General features: G+C 43.2%; 1 protein-coding gene across 2 annotated transcripts in view; it reads left to right on the top strand.

Moving 5' to 3' along the window:
* Positions 1–23645, top strand: part of SETBP1 (SET binding protein 1) — a 374804-nt gene that overhangs the window by 252012 nt on the left and 99147 nt on the right. For both annotated transcript variants that reach the window (XM_029221193.1, XM_029221203.1), the window contains exon 4: positions 8708–12167. In XM_029221193.1, coding sequence (XP_029077026.1) covers positions 8708–12167 — 3460 coding nt within the window. The remainder of the gene's footprint in view (positions 1–8707; positions 12168–23645) is intronic.

The following is a 23645-nucleotide window of genomic DNA, read 5'->3' as shown; positions in this document are numbered from 1 at the left end:
TATTTTTGCCTTCATATATGAAGAATGTTTTCATGGGATAGAGAAATTTAAGTTGACTTTATTTTCATTTTAGTACTTTAAAGATATTATTTCATTGTCTTCTGGCTTGATTTTTATTGATAAAAATCAGACATTGTTTTTGTCACTATTTCCCTGTATATAATGTGTCTTATTTCTCTGGCTGCTTTTAACATTTTCTCTTTGGACTTCATCAATTTGTTTACAATGTACTTAGATGTAGTTTTTTTGTGTGCTTATTCTGCTTGGGATTTGTTGAGATTCTTAGCTATGTGAATCCACATGCATTATTCTCTCTTCTCTACTGGGATTCTAATTATATGTATGTTAGACCACTTGATACTTTTCTGTAGGTCACTGAAGTGCTGTTTGTTTGTTTGTTTTTTTATCTCCCTCCCCCACCCTACGCACCCCTCAATTTGGATAATTTCTGCTGTCTTTTCTTCATGTTCTCCGGGCTTCTCTTCTACTGTGTCTTGTATGGTATTAAGCCCATCAAGAGAATTTTTCATTTCAGATATTGTATTATTCCAATTTAGAATTTCATTTTGTTATTTTGGTATAGTTGCCATCTCTATGCTGAGATTTCCCATATGTTCATCAGTTATTCCCATCTTTTCCTTACTACTTGACCATCTTTATAATGGCTGTTTTGAGGGCCTTGGATCTATATCTACCCTCCTGGGTATGCATCATATTTGCTTCAGTGTTTGTCTAATAATTCTTTGTTTGTTTTCCTTTAAAGAGTTTGACTTTTGTTCTGATTGGTAGTTAATTTACTGGCAGATTTGCTTTATCTTATTAAGGATTCTTTTTAGACCTTGCTAGCTTTTATTCTAGGGCTCGAGTAATCCTACTCTTAAGGAGTACCAATTCTGGGATATCAACTGACCGTCTGGGATATTTATTAAAGTCTCCCCATTCTGGCTAGTCAGAAATCCAACACTGCCCAATATTATGTGACCTTAGGACTCTGTGTTCAGCTTATAGCCCCCAGTAGCAAATATCTGCTATGCTTCATGGAATCTTGCCCTCAAGTGCAGATTAAAGTTTGGCCAAAGACGTAGGGTATTTCTATTAAGGTTTCTAGGATTCTTTTTCTACATATCTCCCTCTTCTCAGGTACCCTGTCCCCCAAATTCTAGTCCCCTCAAAAGTCTCAAACTATAATCTCTGTTTCCTCTACCCAGTGAAATTACAGTTCTCTGACTTCCACTTCCCTGTGCCCAGGTTTAGAAAGTTCTCCTGGGCAGAAAACTAGGGATATGGCAGAGCCTCTTAAGTGTCCTTCTATCTAGAATCGCGGCCCATATTACCTGTTGCTCAAAGCCTGAAAATAGTTGCTTCATGTATTTTATAGTTTTATGTTTATTTCCATAGAAAAGTTAAGTCTAATACCTATTGATACCATTATGGTTGGAACCAAGTCAGCAATCATTAATTATGCAGAATTACTGTGTACTCAAGGAAGCATATGATAGTGCCTCTGTATTTGTGTAAGCTGTTATCACCCCTAATAAAAGGAGTGCTTTAATAGCGCTCACAGTCCCCAAATAGCAAATCAGGAATGGTTCCTATGGGAACCACACTAAGGTAACTTCCCAGGGCAATTCATGTGACAGGAAATGAGGACTGTATATATGTAACTGGAAACTTCATGTCCATTTAGGGGCTTTTCTGTGTTCCATTGTCTTAGTCTGTTTGGGCTGCTATAACGGAATACCATAGACTGAGTGGCTTGTAAAAACAGAAATTTATTTCTCACAGTTCTGGAGGCTGGGAATTCCAAGAGCGAGGCGTTGGCAGATTCAGTGTCTGGCAAGAGCCTGCTTCCTCGTTCATAGATGGCTGTCTTCTCTCTGTGTGCTCACATGGTGAAGGACAAGTGAGCTCTCTGGGGTCTCTTTTATTATAAGAGCATTAACCCCATTCATGAAGTCTCCACCCTCATGATCTAATCACATTGTGCTCCCATAGGCCCCACTTCCTAATACCATGACATTGGGAGTTAGGATTTCAACGTATGAATTTTGAAAGGACACAGACATTCATGGAATTCTGTGGAATCAGAGGATCGTAAAGCCATGGTTCAAATAGGGTACTTAGTGACATTCTTCTCTACCTACCATTAGCAAATGCAGGAACGAACTGGGCTGAGGAGAGATGCTTTGAGAGCAAGTTCAATGGAAGCTGGCATGTGCATTCCTCCTATTCATGAGCCTAAATGGTAATTTTCAGTCTTTTCTTAAGTGACAGAACCATCTCTCTCCACCTCCTTTCTCTTTAATGAAATCCTTTGCAAGGCTGCTCTGTTCAACTGGGGGTTAAAAGAATGGAGCTTCTCTGTTGCCCAATCCACTGGCTACAGTTCAGAAATGTCTTTACAAAATCCTAGGACTCTGTGGAACACATTTGAAAACCACTGAGCTGGAACATCTCCTGATAATATCAGAGCCTCTTTAGTCCCTAACCCAGACCCCTGTCTTTGATATAATCCAGTGGTTCTCAACTCTGTCTGCACATTGGGATAACTGAGAGCTTTGAAAAATGTACTACTGTTCAGGTCCCACCTCTAGAATGTTGACTTAATTGGTCTGGATCAGATCCCAGCTATGGTGTTCTTTATGAAGCTTCCTGGATGATTCTAACATGCCGCCAGGGTTGAGAACCTTTAATCAGTGTGTGGTTGCATTCCTTTTCTCCCACACTCAGCTCTTGCTCAGGCTTGAGCACTTGCTTCAAGACTCAGGGGTGGAATGCCAAGATTCCCCAGAACTCTGGGGATTGGCTTGGATGAGTTGGGGAAATAGAAATCCCAGGGTGGGAGGTCACGAACCCCTGCATGCCTAGTTCTTTCTGGGAGGACAGTATTTTCATCCACCCATATAACTGACCTCTGCCCACCATGCAGTGTACTTGGAAAACCTAAACAGAGGATGGACTGTGTTAGAGTTTCTTACTATGTAAATTACAAAGAGTTCAGAGAGCAAAACAGGAATACTCAGTGGTGCCAAACTGCATATCCTAACAGGCCTGTGGTGTTTTGCTCTGCATATTTACCACCAAAAAGTGCTGTGAATGTCACAGCAACCACGGAAGAGCCCCACCCCAGAGGAATTATGGTGTTAAAACATTAGATAAGTGGTTTTACAACTCAATTATATATCAGAATTATCTGGGGAGCATGTTAAAATGCACATTCCTTGGCCCCACCCTGGGAGATGGCAAATGAGCCTATCTGCAGTGGGGCCTAGGAATCTGTATTAGTAACCAGTACCTTAGGTGGCTCTGATACAGGGATCTAGGACCACATCTCGAGAAGTACCAGGTGCCAAAATAAGAGATAAAGCTCCCCTCATTCCTTCATACCCAGGCACATTTTCCTGTTCACGTAAAGCAAAATATCCCACAAACCGTAAATTTAAATTATTGCTGTCAAAAGTAGCGCAAACACAGCTAACCCAAAAGAGTAGCTTATCATCCACAAAGTCATGCTTGATTTTTGATATGATTTTTCTCAGACCCAAATCGTCATGTCGTCCTCTCATTGTGACAAAACTTGCTTTAGATAAGCCTGAGATAAGGCTGGGTGACTTCCTTTCTTCCATTTTCACAGACTTTTAAGTTTTTATGCAGTGATTTAATGCTTGTTTTTAAAATTATGTAAAAATAAAGTGCTTTTTAAAAAGAAATCTGACTTGTACAAAATTTAGATTCTGTATAAGCCAATTTATACGTTGGTTGTGGGGGAGGAGATAGTTATCTACTTTACAAATAATTCTTCACATTACAGAAGGACTTCCTTCCATACACACATTCTGTAGGAGAGAAATCTGTCTAGTGTTTTGAGAATGGTGTTTCCCTGATGAATATTTGGCCTAGGCTCAAGGTGCATGGAAAGCACTGCTCTTATAAAAAGTAAGCCATACCTTCAGAATTGACTGTGAGTTCCACAAACAATCAATCAATTTGTGGGGATGGGGAAGCAGCCAAGATGAAACTGGAGGAAAGGGGGCAGCACACAACCTTAGAAAGAATGACATAGCCCAAGGACATGACATAAACTGATTAGAACCAACTGGGTCCAAGATGGCAGACAGGTCGACTTCCACTAGACCTTGAGCCTCAGTATACACTCATTGTAACACATCAGCAAGATAAATGACACACCCACAGGCACCATGACAGTTTCAAGGCCAACCATAAGGATCAAAAAGTGGGCGGTGGCCCAATTCCTAGAAATCCTCGCCCCTTCCCCAAATAGCTGGAATACTCCTCCCACTCATTAGCCTATGGAATTACCCGCTCCTGTAAAAACTGACAACCCCATACCCTGGTGCCTTTCTCACCTTCTGAGATGGCCCACACTCTGTCTGTGGAGTGTGTTTCTCTCTAAATAAATCCACGTCTTACCCATCATTTTGTCTCTCACTGAATTCTTTCTGCGATGAGATATCAAGAATCTGAGCTTCATTAAGTCCTGAAACCAGGTGTGTGATCTCAGTTGGAAGACCGTGGGTTTTGGCCAGGTTCGAGTCCCAGCCACGTGGGTTCAAGCCCTAATCAGGGTTTTGGCCGGGTTCAAGTCCTGGCCGCATGGGTTCAAGTCCCAGTCTGGATTTAGGCTGGGTTCGAGTCCCAGCATGTGGGTTCAAGTCCCAATCTGAGGTGCACAGTTTCAAAGAGACATGCTGAGCTTGACGGTATTAAAAGCTTTCCATAAAAATAATCTGGCCCAATGTAGTATTCCCTTTGCTAACTGTTTCAGAGATAGCCCTGCTGGGGGCTGAGGGCAGTATAAAGTCCATAGAAGATTCAGGTCTGATCCCCCAGAAAAATCTAAAGGGGAAATGGAAACAAGTGCCATGTGGGTTAATGAGGCCCCAAGTTAAAGCCCCCTATATGGGATAATATCCCCAGACCTCTGGAGAAGGATGGGGGGGAGAGCTCGCTTGCCCCTGCATTGAGCTGGGAGCCTGTTTTGCGATGTCTGGCTCTGTCTCAATGGAGTAAGTGCTCAGTTCTCAGTGAAGGGCATATTGGAACTGACAGTCTCACCATTGTGTATATAATCTGTCATGGCTGACAGATGAAGAAATGGGATTTTGTGAAATGCAACGAGATATAGCCATCAGCCACTGCTGGAAGGAAGCCTTGTTCTTCTGGACCCCTTAAAAAGCACTCATTCTCAGTCCTCTTTGCCCCTTCACTGCAGCCGTCTGAGCGCTGGGTTTAAAGCACCATTTCCCCCCCATTACTGCTGATCTTTTGTTGTGCTTCCCTTTTGTCCACCCTGCCCTTTGATTGCCAAGCTCTCCCAGCAGGGCAAATTGCAGCTGAAATGGTAGAAACAATGGGATCAGGCAGTGTCCAGATGGAGGCACTGGGAACCAGGCATGCTTAACTGCTTACTTTCAGCTGGTCTGCCCTGAGTGTAAGTGAGCAGGCCCCACCTTTCAATTGCCAGAGTGAAATCCACCCTCCTGACAGTCACATGGGCTTCCCCAGAAGCAGGGTTAATTGGAAAATGAAACAATTAATGGGAGATGAGAAAGAACTAACAGTAAAATTTGCGCTGAAGGGGAGTTACCTTGCAAGTGCCTTTAGTCCTTAAGTATTTGGGAACAATCTTTTGTTCAACATGTAATGCATCTGAGCCCTCCAGTTTCATCATGAGCCATTATGAAATGAGTGATTGGTGGCTTATTGTCTTTTGTGTGCAGCCATATATTTTGTCATGGTAATAGGCATCTTAAATATTATTTTGTTTGTTCGTTCAACAAACATTTATTGAGAACTTTCTGGGTGGTTTGCTTTGTAATAGATACTGGAGATAAAAGGATAAATGAGTGTGTCTGACCTCAAAGTACTTACAGTCTAGGAGACAGAGACAGAAAAGTATACAAATAAATGGCACATCGCATTACAAGGATTGTGATAGATGTCTTCATGAGAGACAATGGTGCATGCAGAAGGAATGGCATAAGAAATTAGGCTGAAGGAGGTAACAGTGTCTGCAGACAATATGTTGCAATATACAGGTCATTAATCTCACTAATGACAAAATGGAATACCCATAGTAAAGCGGATGTTCCTTCATTTATTCAATAAATGTTTATTGAGTGCCTACTATTTGCCAGGCGCTGTACTTGGTATCTCTGTGATGGTGTATACAGGCTAGAAAGGGAGACAGGCATTAATTCAATTAGTACAAAAATCAAATGTAAATTTAAAACTATGATAAGTACAACAAAGATGAGATACATGGTTTCATGAAAACTTATGATAGGAGTATTTCTATAAGGTAGGGGGCCTCACTAGGATTGAGCTGAGATTAGAACATAAAGAAAAGTTAATGAAGGACTCTGCTAGTTGCCAAGAGTAAGATGGAGCAATAGGGAAAAACTGATGGGAATTAGAGATGAAGATTCCAGCTTTACCACGAAGCCCCTCTGTGGACTTCAGTATACAGATCTGGAAAAGTGGAGAGGGGTTGATGACAAGGGTAGAGGTGAGAGGGTGGCTATGAGTGCTGTTTTGCCCAGGTCCAAAATAACTTAAACCTTTTGTCCTACAGTTTTTATTAAGTACTACCACTAACTCTCTAGAATGTTCTAGTGTGAGCAACCAATTATTTTGTCACCCAAAGAAGTGGGAAATTTTGTTTCCAAGCCCTCTTCTAGCCTGTCATCCTGTGAGTATACACATAGTGCCAACTAAAATCCAAAGCATAAATGACAAATTAACAAAGCCCTGACTCATAAAAGATAAGTAGGATTTACTATTTTGTGCCATGAATAAGATTTCTCTATTTTTGCCAAAAATGAGATGGAGCCTATGTCCACAGCAGTAATACCTAGCGGCCAAAGTCAAGTGTCAGGATTAGTTCTCTAGATGATGATGGCAGTGTCTCTACTCTAAACTGCAAGGTGAAGAAAAAATTAAATACTTTTTTTTCTTAATTTTCTCCTGGGCACTTAACAGGCTTAGCTTGGGGAAGCTCTCTCATGATTCTTAAAAAATATGCTTCAATATTGGAAGTATAAACAGGATTTCACAAAATCAGGGAGGCAGAAAATAACGCTAGGGATTCCAGGAACTGGTGTGAATGAAACCCTGGTTGCTTTACTATATTGAATTTTACCCATAATTCTTTCTGCCATCTGCATTTTGACTCTTACCAGGGACAATAAGAAATGTTTCCTAATAAAGCATAAATCCTATAGCATCAATGGCAAAAGACAGAGAAGAGATAGGTGATAGATATATAGCTAGCTAGCTAGCCAGCTAGATAGACACATACAATACATACATACATAGACAGGTAAACAGACAGATACATATTATAGGTTAAAACTTCCTAAATTCACTAAGCCATTATCATATACTCCTTAGTTGGGATATTATCAAAGCTTTCTCAATTTACTAATATTTTCCCTTTAACAAATCTTAGGGAAATACATCCTCTGTGTATAAAACAGGACTTAAAATAAGCTTTAAAGACTGCTTTCTTTGTACTGGTAGCCTGGCTTAAACTCTATCTGGAACAATGTGAACATATCTATATTAAAAATAGCTTAATATCTCAAAACAGTGTGTTCACTATCCATTCCCTTTGTGAGTTTATAGACGTTGGATATGTTGTGTCTCTAGCACACGTTCTGCCTTTGCTGGCCGAAGAGTTAGTCTAAGGAAGGTGCAAAGTCTGAAGACATTCATGTAGAGCCAATGTAGGGAAAAACACAGCTGACAAAGTCCAATGGAATGATCTTGAATGATAATTATTTTTTTTTCCTGGCACATTTGTCCAGGAAACTTGTTTCCTTTTTTTTTTTTTTTTCTTTTTTTTCTTTTTCCAAGGTTCCTTTTGAGAATATCCACGCGTTTTCTCAAGAGAGTAGTCAGGGCCTAATGTGGGCTTAAGGATGTCTTAGCAGGCTCACTCCCAAACACGCACCACTCCTAGAGTCGGCAGAGATTTGAGGGCTCTTCCATGTTTCTTTGCTTCTTTTCGTTTCTTCTCTATGCCCTTGACTGGCCCACTTTTCCCCACGCAGTCGTCAAACTTCCCCCCCTTAATTCCTCAACTTGTGCTTTTTCTCCTTGTTGCAGTGGTTCCTAATGAGTTGCTTGTTTGAGTGCAGAGATGCTGAACTCCAGGATAAACTCCAAACAGAAATGAACTGCAGTAGGCAGAAGCAAGGGAAAGATGTGTGTTTGAGAAGAAGCTGGGGCAAAAATAAGCTGCAGCTGGAGTTAGGGAAACGCGTGCAGGGAGTCTGGAAGTTCAGATGCTCTCCTGAACTCTGCCACCTTGGGCAGGACTCTTCATGGCTAAAGTTTTAGCGTCTTCATTTGGAAAATAGAAGCATTGGACTGAGGGACCTTTAGGGCCCCTCCTGACTCTAAACAGTTCTTTTTCTGAGATTGCATTAAACCAAGATAGGTTAAAGTTCCTGTTATCTAGGGAGAGAAAGACAGCGATTATAGCATCCTTATTAATATTCAAAATCAACACAATGTATTTTTACTAAAGAAATTGAAAAAAACCTTCACAAAGCATTCTGGAACTAAAGGTGTCTGTTTCCAACTTTTGAATAATTAAGCCTTTTGACATTAAATTTTAAATAGTTTCACCATGCTGATCTTTGTTTCTCTCTCTCTCCTTCTCCACTCCACCCACCCTTAGGCTTACGAGCGGCCACAGAAACACTCAGCTCTCCATTATGACCCAGGCCTCCCACAGGACTTCACCGGTGACACCTTAAAACCAAAGCACCAGCAAAAAAGCAGCAGCCAGAGCCACGTGGACTGGTCCACCAACTCTGACAATGGACCTGCCACTCAGAATTGCTTCATCAGTACAGAGTCTGGCAGAGAAACTGCAAGCACCAGCAAGATCCCAGCTCTTGAGCCCCTGGCTTCCTTTGCAAAGGCCCAGGGTAAGAAAGGCAGTGCAGGGAGCACATGGAGTCAGTTGTCCAGCAGCAGCAAAGATCTGCTCTTGGGAGGTGTGGTCCCGTCTCCAAGCAACCACAGCTCACCGGCTCCGCCCAGCAGCTCTGCTGAGTGCAGTGGGCTCCAGCCCTTAGTAGATCAAGACGGAGGAGGTGCAAAGGAGCCCCCAGAACCGCCTACTACTATAGGCAGCAAGAAAAAGTCCAGTAAAAAAGATGTGATAAGTCAAACCATACCAAACTCAGACCTAGACTGGGTCAAGAATGCTCAGAAAGCATTTGACAATACAGAAGGGAAACGGGAAGGCTACTCTGCAGATAATGCCCAAGAGGCATCACCAGTCAGGCAGAATGTGAGTTCCGTCAGTAATCCTGAAAATGACTCAAGCCATGTCCGGATTACTATCCCTATCAAGGCACCCTGCCTAGATCCAAGCAGCCATAAGAGGAAAAAGAGACAGTCCATCAAAGCAGTGGTGGAAAAGATCATGCCAGAGAAAGCCCTGGCTTCTGGAATCACTATGAGCAGCGAAGTAGTTAATAGGATACTTTCCAACCCCGAGGGTAATAAGAAAGATCCCCGTGTCCCTAAGTTGGGTAAAATGATAGAGAACGAGTCCCCCTCAGCTGGCCTTGAAACTGGTGGAAATGCTGAGAAGGTTGTCCCTGGAGGTGTAGCTAAGCAGCGGAAGCCACCCATGGTCGTGACACCTCCAACATGCACAGATCACTCTCCAAGAAAGCTGCCAGAAATCCAGCACCCCAAATTCGCTGCAAAACGGAGGTGGACGTGCAGCAAACCAAAACCCACCAGTCTCCTTCGGGAGGCAGTCATGGCCACCTCCGATAAACTGATGGTGGAACCGCCATCTGCTTACCCCATAACCCCATCCAGCCCTCTGTACACCAACACAGACAGTCTTACTGTGATCACGCCGGTAAAAAAGAAGCGGGGACGACCAAAGAAGCAGCCTTTGCTCACGGTTGAGACGATTCATGAGGGGACCTCCACCAGTCCAGTCAGTCCCATCAGCCGGGAATTTCCTGGGACCAAGAAAAGAAAGAGACGACGTAGTTTAGCTAAGTTGGCCCAGTTAGTGCCAGGAGAGGACAAACCCATGAGTGAGATGAAATTTCACAAAAAAGTTGGAAAGCTTGGGGTGTTAGATAAGAAGACCATCAAAACTATCAATAAGATGAAAACACTCAAAAGGAAAAATATCTTGAACCAGATCTTGTCCTGCTCCAGCAGCATTGCGCTGAAGGCCAAAGCTCCCCCAGAGACCAGCCCTGGGGCAGCAGCAATCGAGAGCAAATTGGGCAAGCAGATAAATGTCAGTAAGAGGGGCACCATCTACATTGGCAAGAAGAGGGGCAGGAAGCCAAGGGCAGAGCTGCCACCCCCATCCGAAGAACCCAAAACAGCCATCAAGCACCCGAGGCCAGTTTCTAGCCAGCCGGATGTTCCCGTCGTGCCTTCCAACTTTCAGTCACTTGTGGCGTCTTCACCAGCAGCTATGCACCCACTTTCGACACAGTTAGGTGGGTCCAATGGCAACCTGAGCCCCGCCAGCACTGAAACCAACTTTTCAGAGTTGAAAACTATGCCAAATCTCCAGCCCATCAGTGCTCTTCCAACCAAAACCCAAAAGGGAATCCATAGTGGGACCTGGAAGCTGTCTCCACCCAGGCTGATGGCCAACTCCCCTTCACACCTTTGCGAGATCGGGTCACTCAAGGAGATAACACTGTCCCCTGTGAGCGAGTCCCACAGTGAGGAGACGATCCCGAGTGACAGTGGCATTGGGACAGACAACAACAGCACGTCTGACCAAGCAGAGAAGAGTTCCGAATCCCGACGGAGGTACTCTTTTGATTTCTGCTCCCTGGACAACCCGGAGGCCATCCCATCTGACACCAGCACAAAGAACCGGCATGGCCACCGGCAGAAGCATCTCATCGTGGACAACTTTCTGGCCCACGAAAGCCTCAAGAAGCCAAAGCACAAGAGGAAACGGAAAAGCCTGCAAAACCGTGATGATCTCCAGTTTCTGGCAGACCTGGAAGAGCTCATCACCAAGTTCCAAGTGTTCAGGATCTCTCACCGGAGTTATACTTTTTACCATGAGAATCCATATCCCAGCATTTTTCGGATTAATTTTGATCACTATTACCCGGTGCCATATATCCAGTATGACCCGTTGCTCTATCTTCGTAGGACTTCAGACTTAAAGTCAAAGAAGAAGCGTGGTAGGCCTGCAAAAACCAATGACACCATGACAAAGGTGCCTTTTTTACAAGGGTTCAGCTACCCTATTCCCAGTGGAAGTTACTATGCACCCTATGGAATGCCTTACACATCAATGCCTATGATGAACCTTGGTTATTACAGTCAGTACCCAGCTCCTCTGTACCTGTCGCACACGCTCGGAGCAGCGTCCCCATTCATGAGGCCAACAGTGCCACCACCTCAGTTTCACACAAGCTCCCATGTGAAGATGTCTGGTACGGCTAAGCATAAAGCAAAGCATGGAGTGCACCTGCAGGGGCCCGTGGGCATGGGCCTCGGTGACAGGCAGCCATCCCTGAATCCTCCCAAGGTGGGCAGTGCCGGTCTGTCCAGTGGTCGGCTCCACAAGAGGAAACACAAACACAAGCATAAGCACAAGGAAGACCGGCTCCTGGGGACCCACGACAACCTGAGTGGTCTCTTTGCAGGCAAAGCCACAGGCTTCTCCAGCCACATCCTGAGCGAGCGGCTGAGCAGTGCAGACAAAGAGCTCTCCCTTGTGAGTGAGAAAAACAAGCATAAGGAGAAGCAGAAATACCAGCACAGTGAAGCCGGCCACAAAGCGTCCAAGAACAACTTTGAAGTGGACACCCTGTCTACGCTGTCACTTTCTGATGCCCAGCATTGGACGCAGGCCAAGGACAAAGGTGACTTGAGCAGCGAGCCTGTGGACTCGTGCACAAAACGGTACTCTGGCAATGGCGGGGACGGCAGCAGCGCAAGACCAGAGAGCCTGGATGTGTTCAGTGAGATGAACCCTCCGAACGACAAGTGGGACAGTGATGTGAGTGGGAGTAAAAGGAGGAGCTATGAAGGCTTTGGGACGTACAGGGAAAAGGACATCCAAGCCTTCAAAATGAACCGCAAGGAGAGAAGTTCCTATGACTCCTCCTTATCTCCAGGTAAGGCCGAGTTTTCTTCAAACTTGGACTGTCTTGTTACTTGGTTGCTGGGCACTGCCCTGCAGCAGTCCGCCATCTTTGGCACATTGGGTTCACTAGTTTGCAGAGAGGTAGAAACCAAATGAAAACAGGTCTTGCAGATTTGAGTCTGCTGCACATTTTATGCATTGTTTAATCAGTTATTTTCTGTCTTTCCTCTCTTGGAGCCATTGCCTGAGAACTGTGGGCCCAGAGGCAGCCCCAATAGCTGCCAAGACTACAACCATACCCAGTACCTTTATGCTTTTAATTAAAGATGCTATGCCTAAGTCTTCATCTGATCTGATGGTAAATTTGCTAGTTGGGTAAAACCTCTAAAACTCTCTAGGAATACCAACAAGATCCCAAGAAAGTCAAAGTTGGATGGGAATGAGTATCTAGTTTACCTGACATGCTAGCTCTAGAAGTCACACATCCTAGGTTGAAACATCTACAGTAGAGCCATTGGAAGCTGATGGCCAGTGAATCTTGAAGTCTACCTGATAAGGAAGCCACAGATCAAAGCCATGTTGTCCTCTTTTTGGCATTTGATAAGCAGCTCTTGGTAGACCCCTAAAGTGAAGCCCTGACCTGTCATTTCCCTGAATAAAGGTGAGGGTGGGCGGAACCGGACTGAAAGGCACTGTGAGCCTCCTGCCTCTGCTGGAACCTACCGCTGTGTCTCTTTGCATACCCACTGGGGATGGGATTTGCCCACTAATCTCTAAACTGAAGTGCTGGTGGCTACTAGGAAGAGCTCATTCCTTGTCAGTTGCTGGGAGAATTTCCTTGCTAACCTGCCCACCCACATAAACCTTCCTCGCCATGGAAGCCTCACACTTCTGCATAATATCCCTTTGTCCATGTCCACACATCACACAGATGATAAAAGACTCCTGTAGAACAGAGTAGTTATTTACTAGGAAAAAGGAGCTGCAGAAGCTAAAAGGATTCCTCGTGCTCTCCCTGCCCCCAAACAGTACAAACCCTCTGGCCAAAACCTGGTTTAAAGGACTGATCACCCCTGATAAGCTTTGGGTGCACTATTTCACCTCTGTTTATGATGTGTATTCCTTGTTTGTCTTCTCCCTTCATGCGGAGTCCATAATTAGTGAAGGTTAAGAGGTCTGTTCATGAGGATTTAGAGACATTTTCTAGGCCAGCAGATTTCGAAAAGAAATATGTTTTGATAATGGCCATTCTGACTGGCTTGAGGTGATACCTCACTGTAGTTTTGATCTGCCTTTCTCTAATAATTAGTGATGTTGAGCATCTTTTCATGTGCCTCTTGGCCATCTGTATGTCTTCCCTGGTGAAATGTCTATTTAGGTCCTCCGACAATTTTTTAACTGGATTGTTTGTTTTTTTGATATTGAGCTCCATGAGCTGTTTGTATATTTTGGAGATTAATCTTTTGTCTGTTGTTTCATTTGCAAATATTTTCTCCCATTCTGAGGGTTGTCTTTTTGTCTTGTTTATGGTTTCCTTTCTAGAGGGTTGGGGTAGGGAGGGTGGGAGGGAGGGTCAAGAGGGAGGGGATATGGGGACATGTGTATGCATATGGCTGATTCACTTTGGTGTACAACAGAAACTAACACAGTATTGTGAAGCAATTGTACTCCAATAAAGATCTATTAAGAAAAGGAAGGAAGGAAGGGAGGAAGGAAGGAAGGAAGGGAGAAAGAAAGAAAGAAAGAGAAGGAAAGAAAGAAAGAAAGAAAGGAAAGAGAGAGAAAAAGAAAGAAAGAAAAAGGAAAGAGAGAGAGAGAGAAAGAAAGAAAGATAAGATTATGAGTTAGAAGCTACTTAAATATTGCTCCAAATCACCCCCAGCTCTGAGTTGCTGCCATGGTAGATGATCTCCTTGGTTAATGAAGAGACCAATTAGCAGTCATGTTTCCTGTACTTGCTAAGGTGATAAATGGGCCACACTTCATGTCTGCCCAAGTGGATGTGCTCTTCTGGGTTTCCCCATTTCTGACCATCAGACTTTGTTGAAGGTGTTTGTTTTTTGTGCAAAGCCTAAATTAAGCCCACATGGACAGGAGTTGCTAAAAGATTAAACTTTAACATGAGAAGTACTGTTGCTTTCTCTTTCAGTGTGGTGGAATTTATCCATAGAACCAGAACTATCCATGACAGAAGGCATTCTTATTTCTATTTTCTTGGCATTGTTTAGCTAGAAAACAATGGTGGTATGTTATTGCTGAGAACCTACAAGCAAGAATCGTAAGCTAACAGACCTGAGAAACAAGGTCTCAGAAGCTAAAACCAGCCATGGTTGCCATTAGGGTTCTCAGCAGTCTTACTGGGACTTCTGCATGTCTGGACCGTATTACAGTTGGGTTCTGGTTGAATTTTGCCAGCTAGGGGTTCATCCGGTCACTGTGTCTCTGAGGGCGGCCACACTCTAGCCATACAAAATTCCTTGTGTTTGCATTCACAAGGTGGTCGTTACTTCATTTAAAATTCTCCCTCCCCTTCCCCAGCTTACTTGTTTTGCAGCCATCCACAGAAAGCTGGATTCAGCCTAGGAATTGAGTACTGCCCCCAACCCTGTTATGACCTTAGGCATGGTATCCTATCTCTCTGGGGTACGTCTGCCAATCTGTAACTCAAAGAGTTGGGCCAGACCTCTTTTGTATGGCATGTTTCAATTCTTAAAGCCATTTCACATGGATTTCTTATAACATCCTTCCTGCAATCTTAGAAGAGAAATATTTTCATTCCCATTTTATGGATTAGCACACTGAGGCTCAGAGATCAAGTGACCTGTCCAAGTTCAGAAAGCTGTCACTTTTTATTCTAAGCCCAGGGCTTTGCCCACTGCATTGCAACTCAGCTGCATGTCACCCAACTAGTTAAGGCCAAGTCTAGAACGCAGGTCCTGGTCCCCAGCCCAGTGTCCCTATATCCCACCACCACCCTTCCTCTCAGAATCCCATCTATCCTCTGATTACATGCTTTCCCCTAGGGCATCTGCACAGTGATTATGTGATAAGTGCAGAAGAGAGTAATTAAGACAAAAAGACATTCCTTTATTCAGTTCCCAACCAATGAAGGAGGATTTCTTATGGCTTAAACTTTTCTAAATATCAGCCTGGAAATATTGATATATACATTGACAGGGTTTCCACTTCTGTCCTTACTGAAATCCAGTTCCCTGAGTTATTTATGCCACTGCTTTGTGCTTATTTTTGTGTTGTGTGAGGTTTTTCTTTTTTTTTCTGAACATTTTCATGAATCTTAATTGTTAGTGGCTTCTGTGTCTATATGAGTTATGCCTACACATCTTGTTGAATATCTTATTGGAACAGACCAGATTCCTTATCATTCCCTTTCCTTCCAAACCTTGGCCTCTCCTTGCCTATATCCTGAATATCCCCTCTATTCCTGAATCCCTAAAGCATCAGGAAAAAAAATGTCCTTAGTAGCACTTGGAACCCAATGCATTCACCTTAATATTATACACTCCAAAGAGTGCCAAGACCCATTAAAAGCTGGGAGACAGATAGGATGAGGCTGAGGTTACTGGAGGCATTAAGATCTTTCAGAGTATCTGAGTCAAGGTGTCTGTTCAGCTGGATGGTACTGAAGGTCATGATTAGAAATAAGCATCTTCCCTTCCACACCTTCTCTTCCTCGACCTCTTCCTTCTCCATTCTGGGTTCATTTCCATAGCATCTTAATGTCCAATTTCACATGAGCTAGTCTTCTCCAAAATAGATATGGCATAAATACAGATATCATTCTTTACCCTGTTGAGGACCAGATTTAGGGGTGGAGTGAAAAGAGGACTTTGAGTGCTCCCTCAGATCAGAACTGATGAAAGGCACCATATAAATGGAAGTCATTACCATTATGGAGAGAGGAATTAGAGACACCATTTAGCAATAGCAGCAGTTGCACACTCCATTTCCTCTTTCCTGCTTGGAAAGTCATTCATCCTCCATCCCCCTGCCCCAGCAGATGGATGCATTGTCTTGTTAGCCCCCTTTCAACATACCTAGATCTAAGAAATTACACAGACTCCTTGCCTTTTTCCTGTATTTCACTCCTTCTGTCCTACTGCTTCTTTGGTTTCAAAAGGCAGTGACTCTTTTGACCTATTTTCTAAATGCACACCATCTGGTAAATCTTCATCTATAAAAATGCTTGCTTGGGGCCAAATAATGGATAAATAGTGGGAAGGTGTAATCCACAGACTCTCAGAGTTGGGAGAAGCCTTATTGGCCCTCATTTGTGCTGCTCTCCCACCAGGCACCACCATCTCACGCACCCTGACATGCAGCAGATTCCGAGAGAGCAAACCTGTCCAAGGGTGCCAATACATAGAATGATGCTGTATGCTCTCAGAGCCAAGTTCTCATGAGGCGGTGGAAGAGGTCTCTAGTGTGAATGATGTTCTTCCTGTTCCAACCTCTTGGAAACAATCTTTGCATACTTTGAACTAAAATTATGCCAGGAACTCCAGGCATTTTGACCACTGCTGTCCAGGCTCCCATCAGATGTTGGGGAAACAGTGAGAAGTGTAAGTTTATACCTGTTACCTCTTATTCCAATGCCATTCTTAGTCAAGGTTGCCATCCTGAGTCCCCAGTGTCAGGTACTTTCCTCATGATGAATGGATGCTGAGAATTCATTCTTAGCTCACCTCTCAGATATCAGAGTCCTGCCATGTATGTAGCTGGATTCCTTTGAGACTGGCTGACTCCACCTCTCCTTGTGGCTCTATCTTACCCTATGCCAGCTCCTCTTATCGGCACTGTGGGCATTTTGGGAGGCAGTCTCTGTTGTCACTCACAGGCAGGAAATGGATGCCCAAGCCAAAAATAGTACAAAAGTCTCCCCAAAGCAGTCATCCAGATGAGGGAATTAACCACATGGACAAAATGTCATGAAAACCATACAAAAGAAACATGTGAGGAAAGTTTTCTAAAACTGGAATAGAAGGAAGAAGAGGACTCATGGGAGGAGAAAGTTAAAACCAGGAAAGAAGGAAGAGTAAAAAATGGAAAGTTGATGAAGTGTGGTCTGTTTAACCTTAATCCAAGTTGAATTCTGGGTCATCCTGTAGGAGGAAGTGAAAGATTAATTAGCGAATGGTTGCTGTGTGGTTTAGCAGGATTATGAGTACCTGCCCCAGTCTTGTCTCCTATGCTAACCAGCTGAAAGACCTCTTTATATTTTTGACTCTCAGTTTTCCCAAGTGATACGAGGACAATAAATGTTCTGACCAGACATGATAGTCTAGGATTCTCAAATTTATACAATGGAATTTGAATACACACACACACACCCCTCCTTAGATTGTGCAGTTAAAGAGAAAATGCTGAAGTTATGGCCAAGTTGGCCAATTAATTAGCTATTCAGTGAAGTTTCAAAACAGATTCCTCTGGTCCGTGTCTTAATCTGTGTGACACCCCATTTATCTTTGGCTCAAGTGACTTCACTTAGCCATTTGATCTCACCTTTCCAAAAGGTGGAACCTCATAGGATCCACCAATAAATTAGCTTGTTCTTTGCGCGGGCTAAAACCACAGTTCATCACCTTAGAAACAAATAAGTTAGAGCACTAATATGACCAATTGTATAGGAGCAGATAGAGCAAACTTGCATTTATATTCACGCTCAGAAGTAAAAGAATCTTAATAATGTAATATAAACACATCATTTTGCTTAGGTGTTTGAGCATACTGGAGCTTAGGAAGTTCAAGTGACTCATCCAATGATACATATCTAATTGGTAGAAGAGCTCAGACTGGGAATAGTAACATAAGGCAGGGGGAAAGGGAAAGGAAGAGAGAGAGAGAGAGAGAGAGAGAATAAAAGAAAAAAAAAAACAGGTGAATTGTGGGAGAGATGTTAAGCTATATGTTTTCTTTTGCTGTGAGCTGTTGTAAAAGGTAAGCCTCTCTTTGACAATAATTTGGCTTCCAGGCTATCTCTGGGGACCCATATTTGGGACTGGAAGTGATCTTTGTGGGCTCTAATGGAAGTCATTTTTTTTTCCTTTCCTGTCTTAACAATTGCACATACTTACTTTATCAAGCCTCCCACAGTTCCTCCTAAGGTTTCCTTTTGGAATTAATCAAATTAAATGTTGTGACCCATAACTTTCTGGCAATGAAAAAAACAAACAAACAAATAAACAGCATCTCTTTTGCTACGCTGAACCAGAAATCCAGCAATCTGCCTTTGGAGCATGAAGTCTCCAGGTCATTTATCTTCCCACAGTTGGCAAACATTCCCTCGTCATGTTGGAAGTTTTTATATATACTTCTGTGGCTTTGGAGAATTATGAAGATTCAGGTGTGGGTGCAGAGAAGTCACAATTTTGACAGACTTGGCTTTGATACAACATGGAACCTTTGTTGTCCAGAGAAATCAGTAAAGCATGGCTTCCAAAGGCTAGCCTGTCACTCGGCAGAGATAAGGATGGTGCCTTTGAAAGGACCCTCCAGAAAACCATCTCTTCACTCTATAAACAAACAATCAGCAGGACTGAATACTTGTTAGGATTGTGAACTGTGCTTGTGCCAGTATAGCACTTCACACTGAATTCAAGGGGAATTGACAAAAACAAGAGAAAAACTTTTTAAATTATTTATTTAGTGTCTAGTATATGCATGGCTTGGTGAAGTCCTGGGGGAGTCCTTAAGTAACTCAATGCTTTTGCTGTCAAAGAGGTTACAATCCAGAAGGCTCTCCTGTATAATTTAGGGGAGGAAAACGGATGCAACTCATAAGGCAGACTGTAACGGCAATCAGAAAGTCATAGAGAAGAGACTGGGCTGTCAATAGAGAAGGACGTGCTGGGCTGTCCAAGTGAGGGTGAGCCACCGCCACGTTTTCGGTGGGGGTGGAGAGGTGGGACCAGGAAATGCTTCTGTTTGGTAGTTAACATTCAAGATGGGTCTTAAAGGATGGAAGAGTCTTTCGGAGAATGGAGATGGTGAGATGGTGTTGGGAGGGAGTGGAGGCAAGCACAGAGTAGGAAGGAAGCTATGTAAACAAACGTATTTAGGTGGAAATACCCAAGAAAGATTTGGGAAATGGTGTTTCGTCTACTTTTATTGAGGTTAGGATCTGTATTTGGGGAATCATGGTAGATAAGGTTGGAAAAGAATGTTGTGCTGGAGTTTAAAGGTTTTTCCCCACACTCTGGGGCTTGTGCTTAATTAAGTAGACAGTGGGCAGCCATTTCATTATGCAGAGGAAAGTCACGAAACGACCAAATTATAATTTGTCTTTTTCCCCTGACTGCTCCCTCCCTCTAGCCTGGGTTGGGCAAACTTATCCCATCTTTGAATTTTTCATATGATATTGTAATTATTCCTTTCTTATTTGAATTGTACCCACTACCCTGCCCTTCCTCCCCCAGACCACCCCCAGATTTATAAGCATCATAAAAGCATCATTACCTACTCAGGTGCTCAAGCAAAAAAATAATAGAGTAATTCCTGACTCATCTCTTTCCCTCTTTAGCTAAAGTCAAAGATGGTTCCAATACGTTGGCCTCAGGCAACTGGAAGAGTGGTGGCACATGAACAGAATTATAGAAATCCAAGAGAGAATCTGGTTGGTGTGTGAGGAGATGAGTTGTTGAGGCAGCAGTTGGCAGCACTGTACAGAGCTAGAGCTAGAGGTTTACCAAAGGGGACAATTGTGGAGAATGAAGGAAAGAGGGTGGACGGGGGGACCCCTGTGGCTCACCTTAAAGAGAGAGGCAGAATAATAGGGGGTCAGGCAGATACAGAGAAGAAATGACAGAAGTGTTGGAGAAGAACCAAGGGCTCAAGGAAGAATGGATTTCAGAAGAATGGGGTAGCCACTAGGGCCCAAGCTGCAGAGTTCATAGAAGATGAGGTTAGATGAGAATATGTATGAACATACTGGTGGCTCTGGAGACAACAGACAAGTTAACAGTTACGTATTTAATGCCTTATATGGTTAAGAGGTGGTGGGCTATGTGCCAAATTCAGATGGCAAAGAGGTGATGAATAAGTGGGTGATGAGAAAACAGGGGCTGCAGGTGCAGCAAGCAAAACTTGGTTGTGGTTCTAGCAGTGCTCCAGCTTCTTAGAAGGCTTTGTTCTGTAGTCAGTCCTTGACGGGAAGTGACACACTCATTCTTAACAGGCCTTCAGTCTAAGGTCCCCCAGTTCGCGGAGCATAAAAACAACGCCAGACCCCTTTATCCTATGTCATTCTGCCTCCCTGCGAAGGCCACATATAGAAAAGGTGAGTATTTAAAAAGAAGTCAGTGATTCCAGGCAGGCTCCACCTTTCCCGTCCCACAGATGCACAGGTGCTTAATTTTTGGTCATGGTAATGGCTGTTTGATAACTTCTGAAAACTCCTCTTTGTGGTGCCATGGGTATTAGCTGTGCTGCTGTGAGTGTGTGGAGGAACTGCTCAGGTTATCACAAGTTCTGGTAAATGGATCTTTTATTGAATGTTTACTGTGTGCAAAGTATTATAGACCAAAGCTTAATAGTTGATCTTTCAGAGGACTTTACTACTTTGTGGAATAAAATATATATGCTGTTTCATAAAGAGCTTACATTCTTCAAAATGATTGGGAGCTCTTTAGTTACTTAACATGTAACATAGTGCCAAGATATAACAAATAGACCAGAATAAACGAAAAGCAAGGAAGGGCCCCTGACCTTAATTTCCTTATACTATACTGCAAAGAGACTTAAGTTAGCATACATAAAACAACCAGAGAATAAATGCAGACCAAGTTTAATCTGTGTGAACTCAGTGGCCAACAATGGGAGCCATAGTGATCCAGGATCAGAAAGGATGACAGTGTTCAGTGAAAAACAAATCCTGGACTTGAACCTTTGAGAGTGGATGCATAGTGATTGAGTGAGGCACCAGATGAGCTAAGACCTGGAGGTGGGTGTATGTGGGGGTTACGGGAAGGCACCTAGCTAGACTGAAGTTAGCAGTTGAGTGGGGATGGACTTTTAAGAGGGTATAGTTGCCATGCAGAGAATGTGGAACTGCATCCCGGAGGGATCGAGGACACACTGGTGTTAAAGGGTGCTGGGCATGAAGGGTGGTGAGCCTGGTGCTAGGTGCTGGGTGAAATGATGAAGTACCAGGAAACATGCCTCCCTCAAAGACTTTGTAAAGCTATCAGGAGACAAGAGGTAGATATATACACATATGGAAAGTAATTAAAATAATGAGAGACTAACCATTAATGACTAGAAATAAACACCCATTCTACAGGAAAAAGGACCCATAAAATAAATTTCAGAGTAGTAAGTTGCATACTATAAAAGCAAGTTGATATGAGTGTTTGCCCTATTACATAAGGATTTAGAACAAGTTGGATTAAAAGGAGGCATTAAGCGGGAGGATCAACAGAGTAGAGCGAGCAAGTCCCAAGAGCTGCCTCTGCTTGGAGTTCCCCATTCTTCTCTGAAGGGATTGGGGAGCTTGAGAAGGTGGGCATGAGTGTGCCGGGTTGGCTCCCATGTTGATGGAGGATCTGAAGACACAGAGAGATAAAAAGCTTTCCCTGAGGCTACATCCCAGTTACCCCTTACCTCTGAACAGGGCATTCTGCTTTTCAAAGCACATTTCCTGACTTTTATTTGATCTTCAGACTCCACTGAGATTTGCAGATAGGTGTTCTTCTCCCACATGACAGGCAAGGAAATCAAAACCCAGAGGGTTAAAGCGTTTGTCCAATGTCACTGAACCAGTTTTGTGCAGAGAAAGTGCTAGGTTCCAGTTTTTCTGACTTTTCCCATCACCTCCTTTTTTCCCCACTGTTTTTCCAAAGTCTTTGACAAGGTCAGTAGTATATCTCAGCTTCTGAGTTATCCCTCAAGAACCCTTGCCAGTGGGTTAAATATTCGAACCCAGAATAAGGAACTAGCTAATAAGCAATTTGATCTCCACTACAGTTAGTTTTTTATATAAAGGGAGCTCTTTGGAGCCAGGGCTGGCCAAGCCCAGGGTGTGAGGCCAATTCTCTGTGCAGAGCCTTCACCTCATCTGGTGAACAGAGACCCTGATGGAGTGTGTCCATTCTGAAAAATCACAAAGGAGATGCAAAGGGAGAGCAAGAATGGTCTTATTCACTAAGTCACAAAACACTAAGCCTAATATTTAAAACTTTGTTATTTTTTAAAGAAAAGTTTGAGGGATTTTACACACCTAGTAGCAAACATACAAAATTTGCATCTTGGGAGTTGACATAGGATAAAAATAAAAACAGACCAGAGCAAATCACTAAGGAAACCATGGGTTTAGAGCTACATCTAAAAAGTTTGGTAAAGTGTTAGGAGACTTGGTCCCCTTTTGACCATCCACCAGGAATTGGGATTGGGTAAAAAAAACTATGGTTCTGAAGCAGTTTATCATGTCTTATATTCCATGAAAGACCAGTGGACCAAAGAGGTTTCTCTTACGAGATATACTTCTTTGTGCTGTTGGTTATAGTTTTACTTTATTTATTCTAATCATACAATTTAAAAAGTATCTGAAATGTGTAAGACATAGTACTGGGCAGTATTACAACTACAAATATGTAAGGGACATCTTGTCATCTTTCAGTAGGAGTGACATAGTCCTAAAAGTCTGTCCAAATTTCTCCTAGTTTAGTAATGAACTGCTTTAGCATTAGATATTATTTTTCTCTTTGAGACCCCAACAACAGCAATAAAAATGGCTTCTCCACCCATTGCATAGAGCAAATGAGTATTTGGGAAAACACTTACTGTTTATTTTATCATCTAAAACAAAACCTGTTAGTGAATAAAATTTGGAAAATTTAGAAAAACATGTATAAGAAACATGAAATCACCTACAATCTCACTAAATAGCTATTATGATAAGGTAAATAACACGAGTCCCCAGCTGGTGTTGGTAACTGCTCACCTTGCAACCTGCCTCCCCAGCAGCCCAGGAAACCCAGCCCATGCTCCCCTCCCCCATCATCCCTCTTTCTCCTCTCTTCTCATCGCCACTTCAGCTGCCTGGTCGTTTCAGTTTTCTCTCAAGTCCCTTCCCAGAACTGACCACCATAGTACCATAACCTTTCATTCTGCATTCTGTGTCATTGCCCAAATGGGGGAGTATATTTTTAAAATAAATGCAGCAGCAATTGGGCATGAAAACCATCCAGATTTCCAGACTGTCCTATTTAAGATCTCCATAAGAGTTCAAGTTCCAGGACAGCAACCGGGCAGGGGACAAATTAGTCACAGCTGAAGATGGTTGCCAGAACTTTTTCCCAAGAGTTGCCGGGTGTTCAGTGTTTCTCTCAAATCAGAATCTGACAAGGGGGAATGCAATAAATTTTCCAAAGCTTGAGATCCACGACTCCACCCTGAAGTGGAAAATGCAACCAGCCAGTGTCTGTTACAGATACCACCTCCACTTCACACACACACACACACACACACACACACACACACACACACACACACACAC

This window comes from Monodon monoceros, unplaced genomic scaffold, assembly GCF_005190385.1.
Source record: "Monodon monoceros isolate NGI ecotype Baffin Bay Population unplaced genomic scaffold, NGI_Narwhal_1 Super_Scaffold_1, whole genome shotgun sequence".
NCBI classification, from domain to species: Eukaryota; Metazoa; Chordata; class Mammalia; order Artiodactyla; family Monodontidae; genus Monodon; species Monodon monoceros.
Note: the sequence above shows the minus strand (reverse complement) of the source record. Positions and strands in the feature narration are given on the sequence as shown.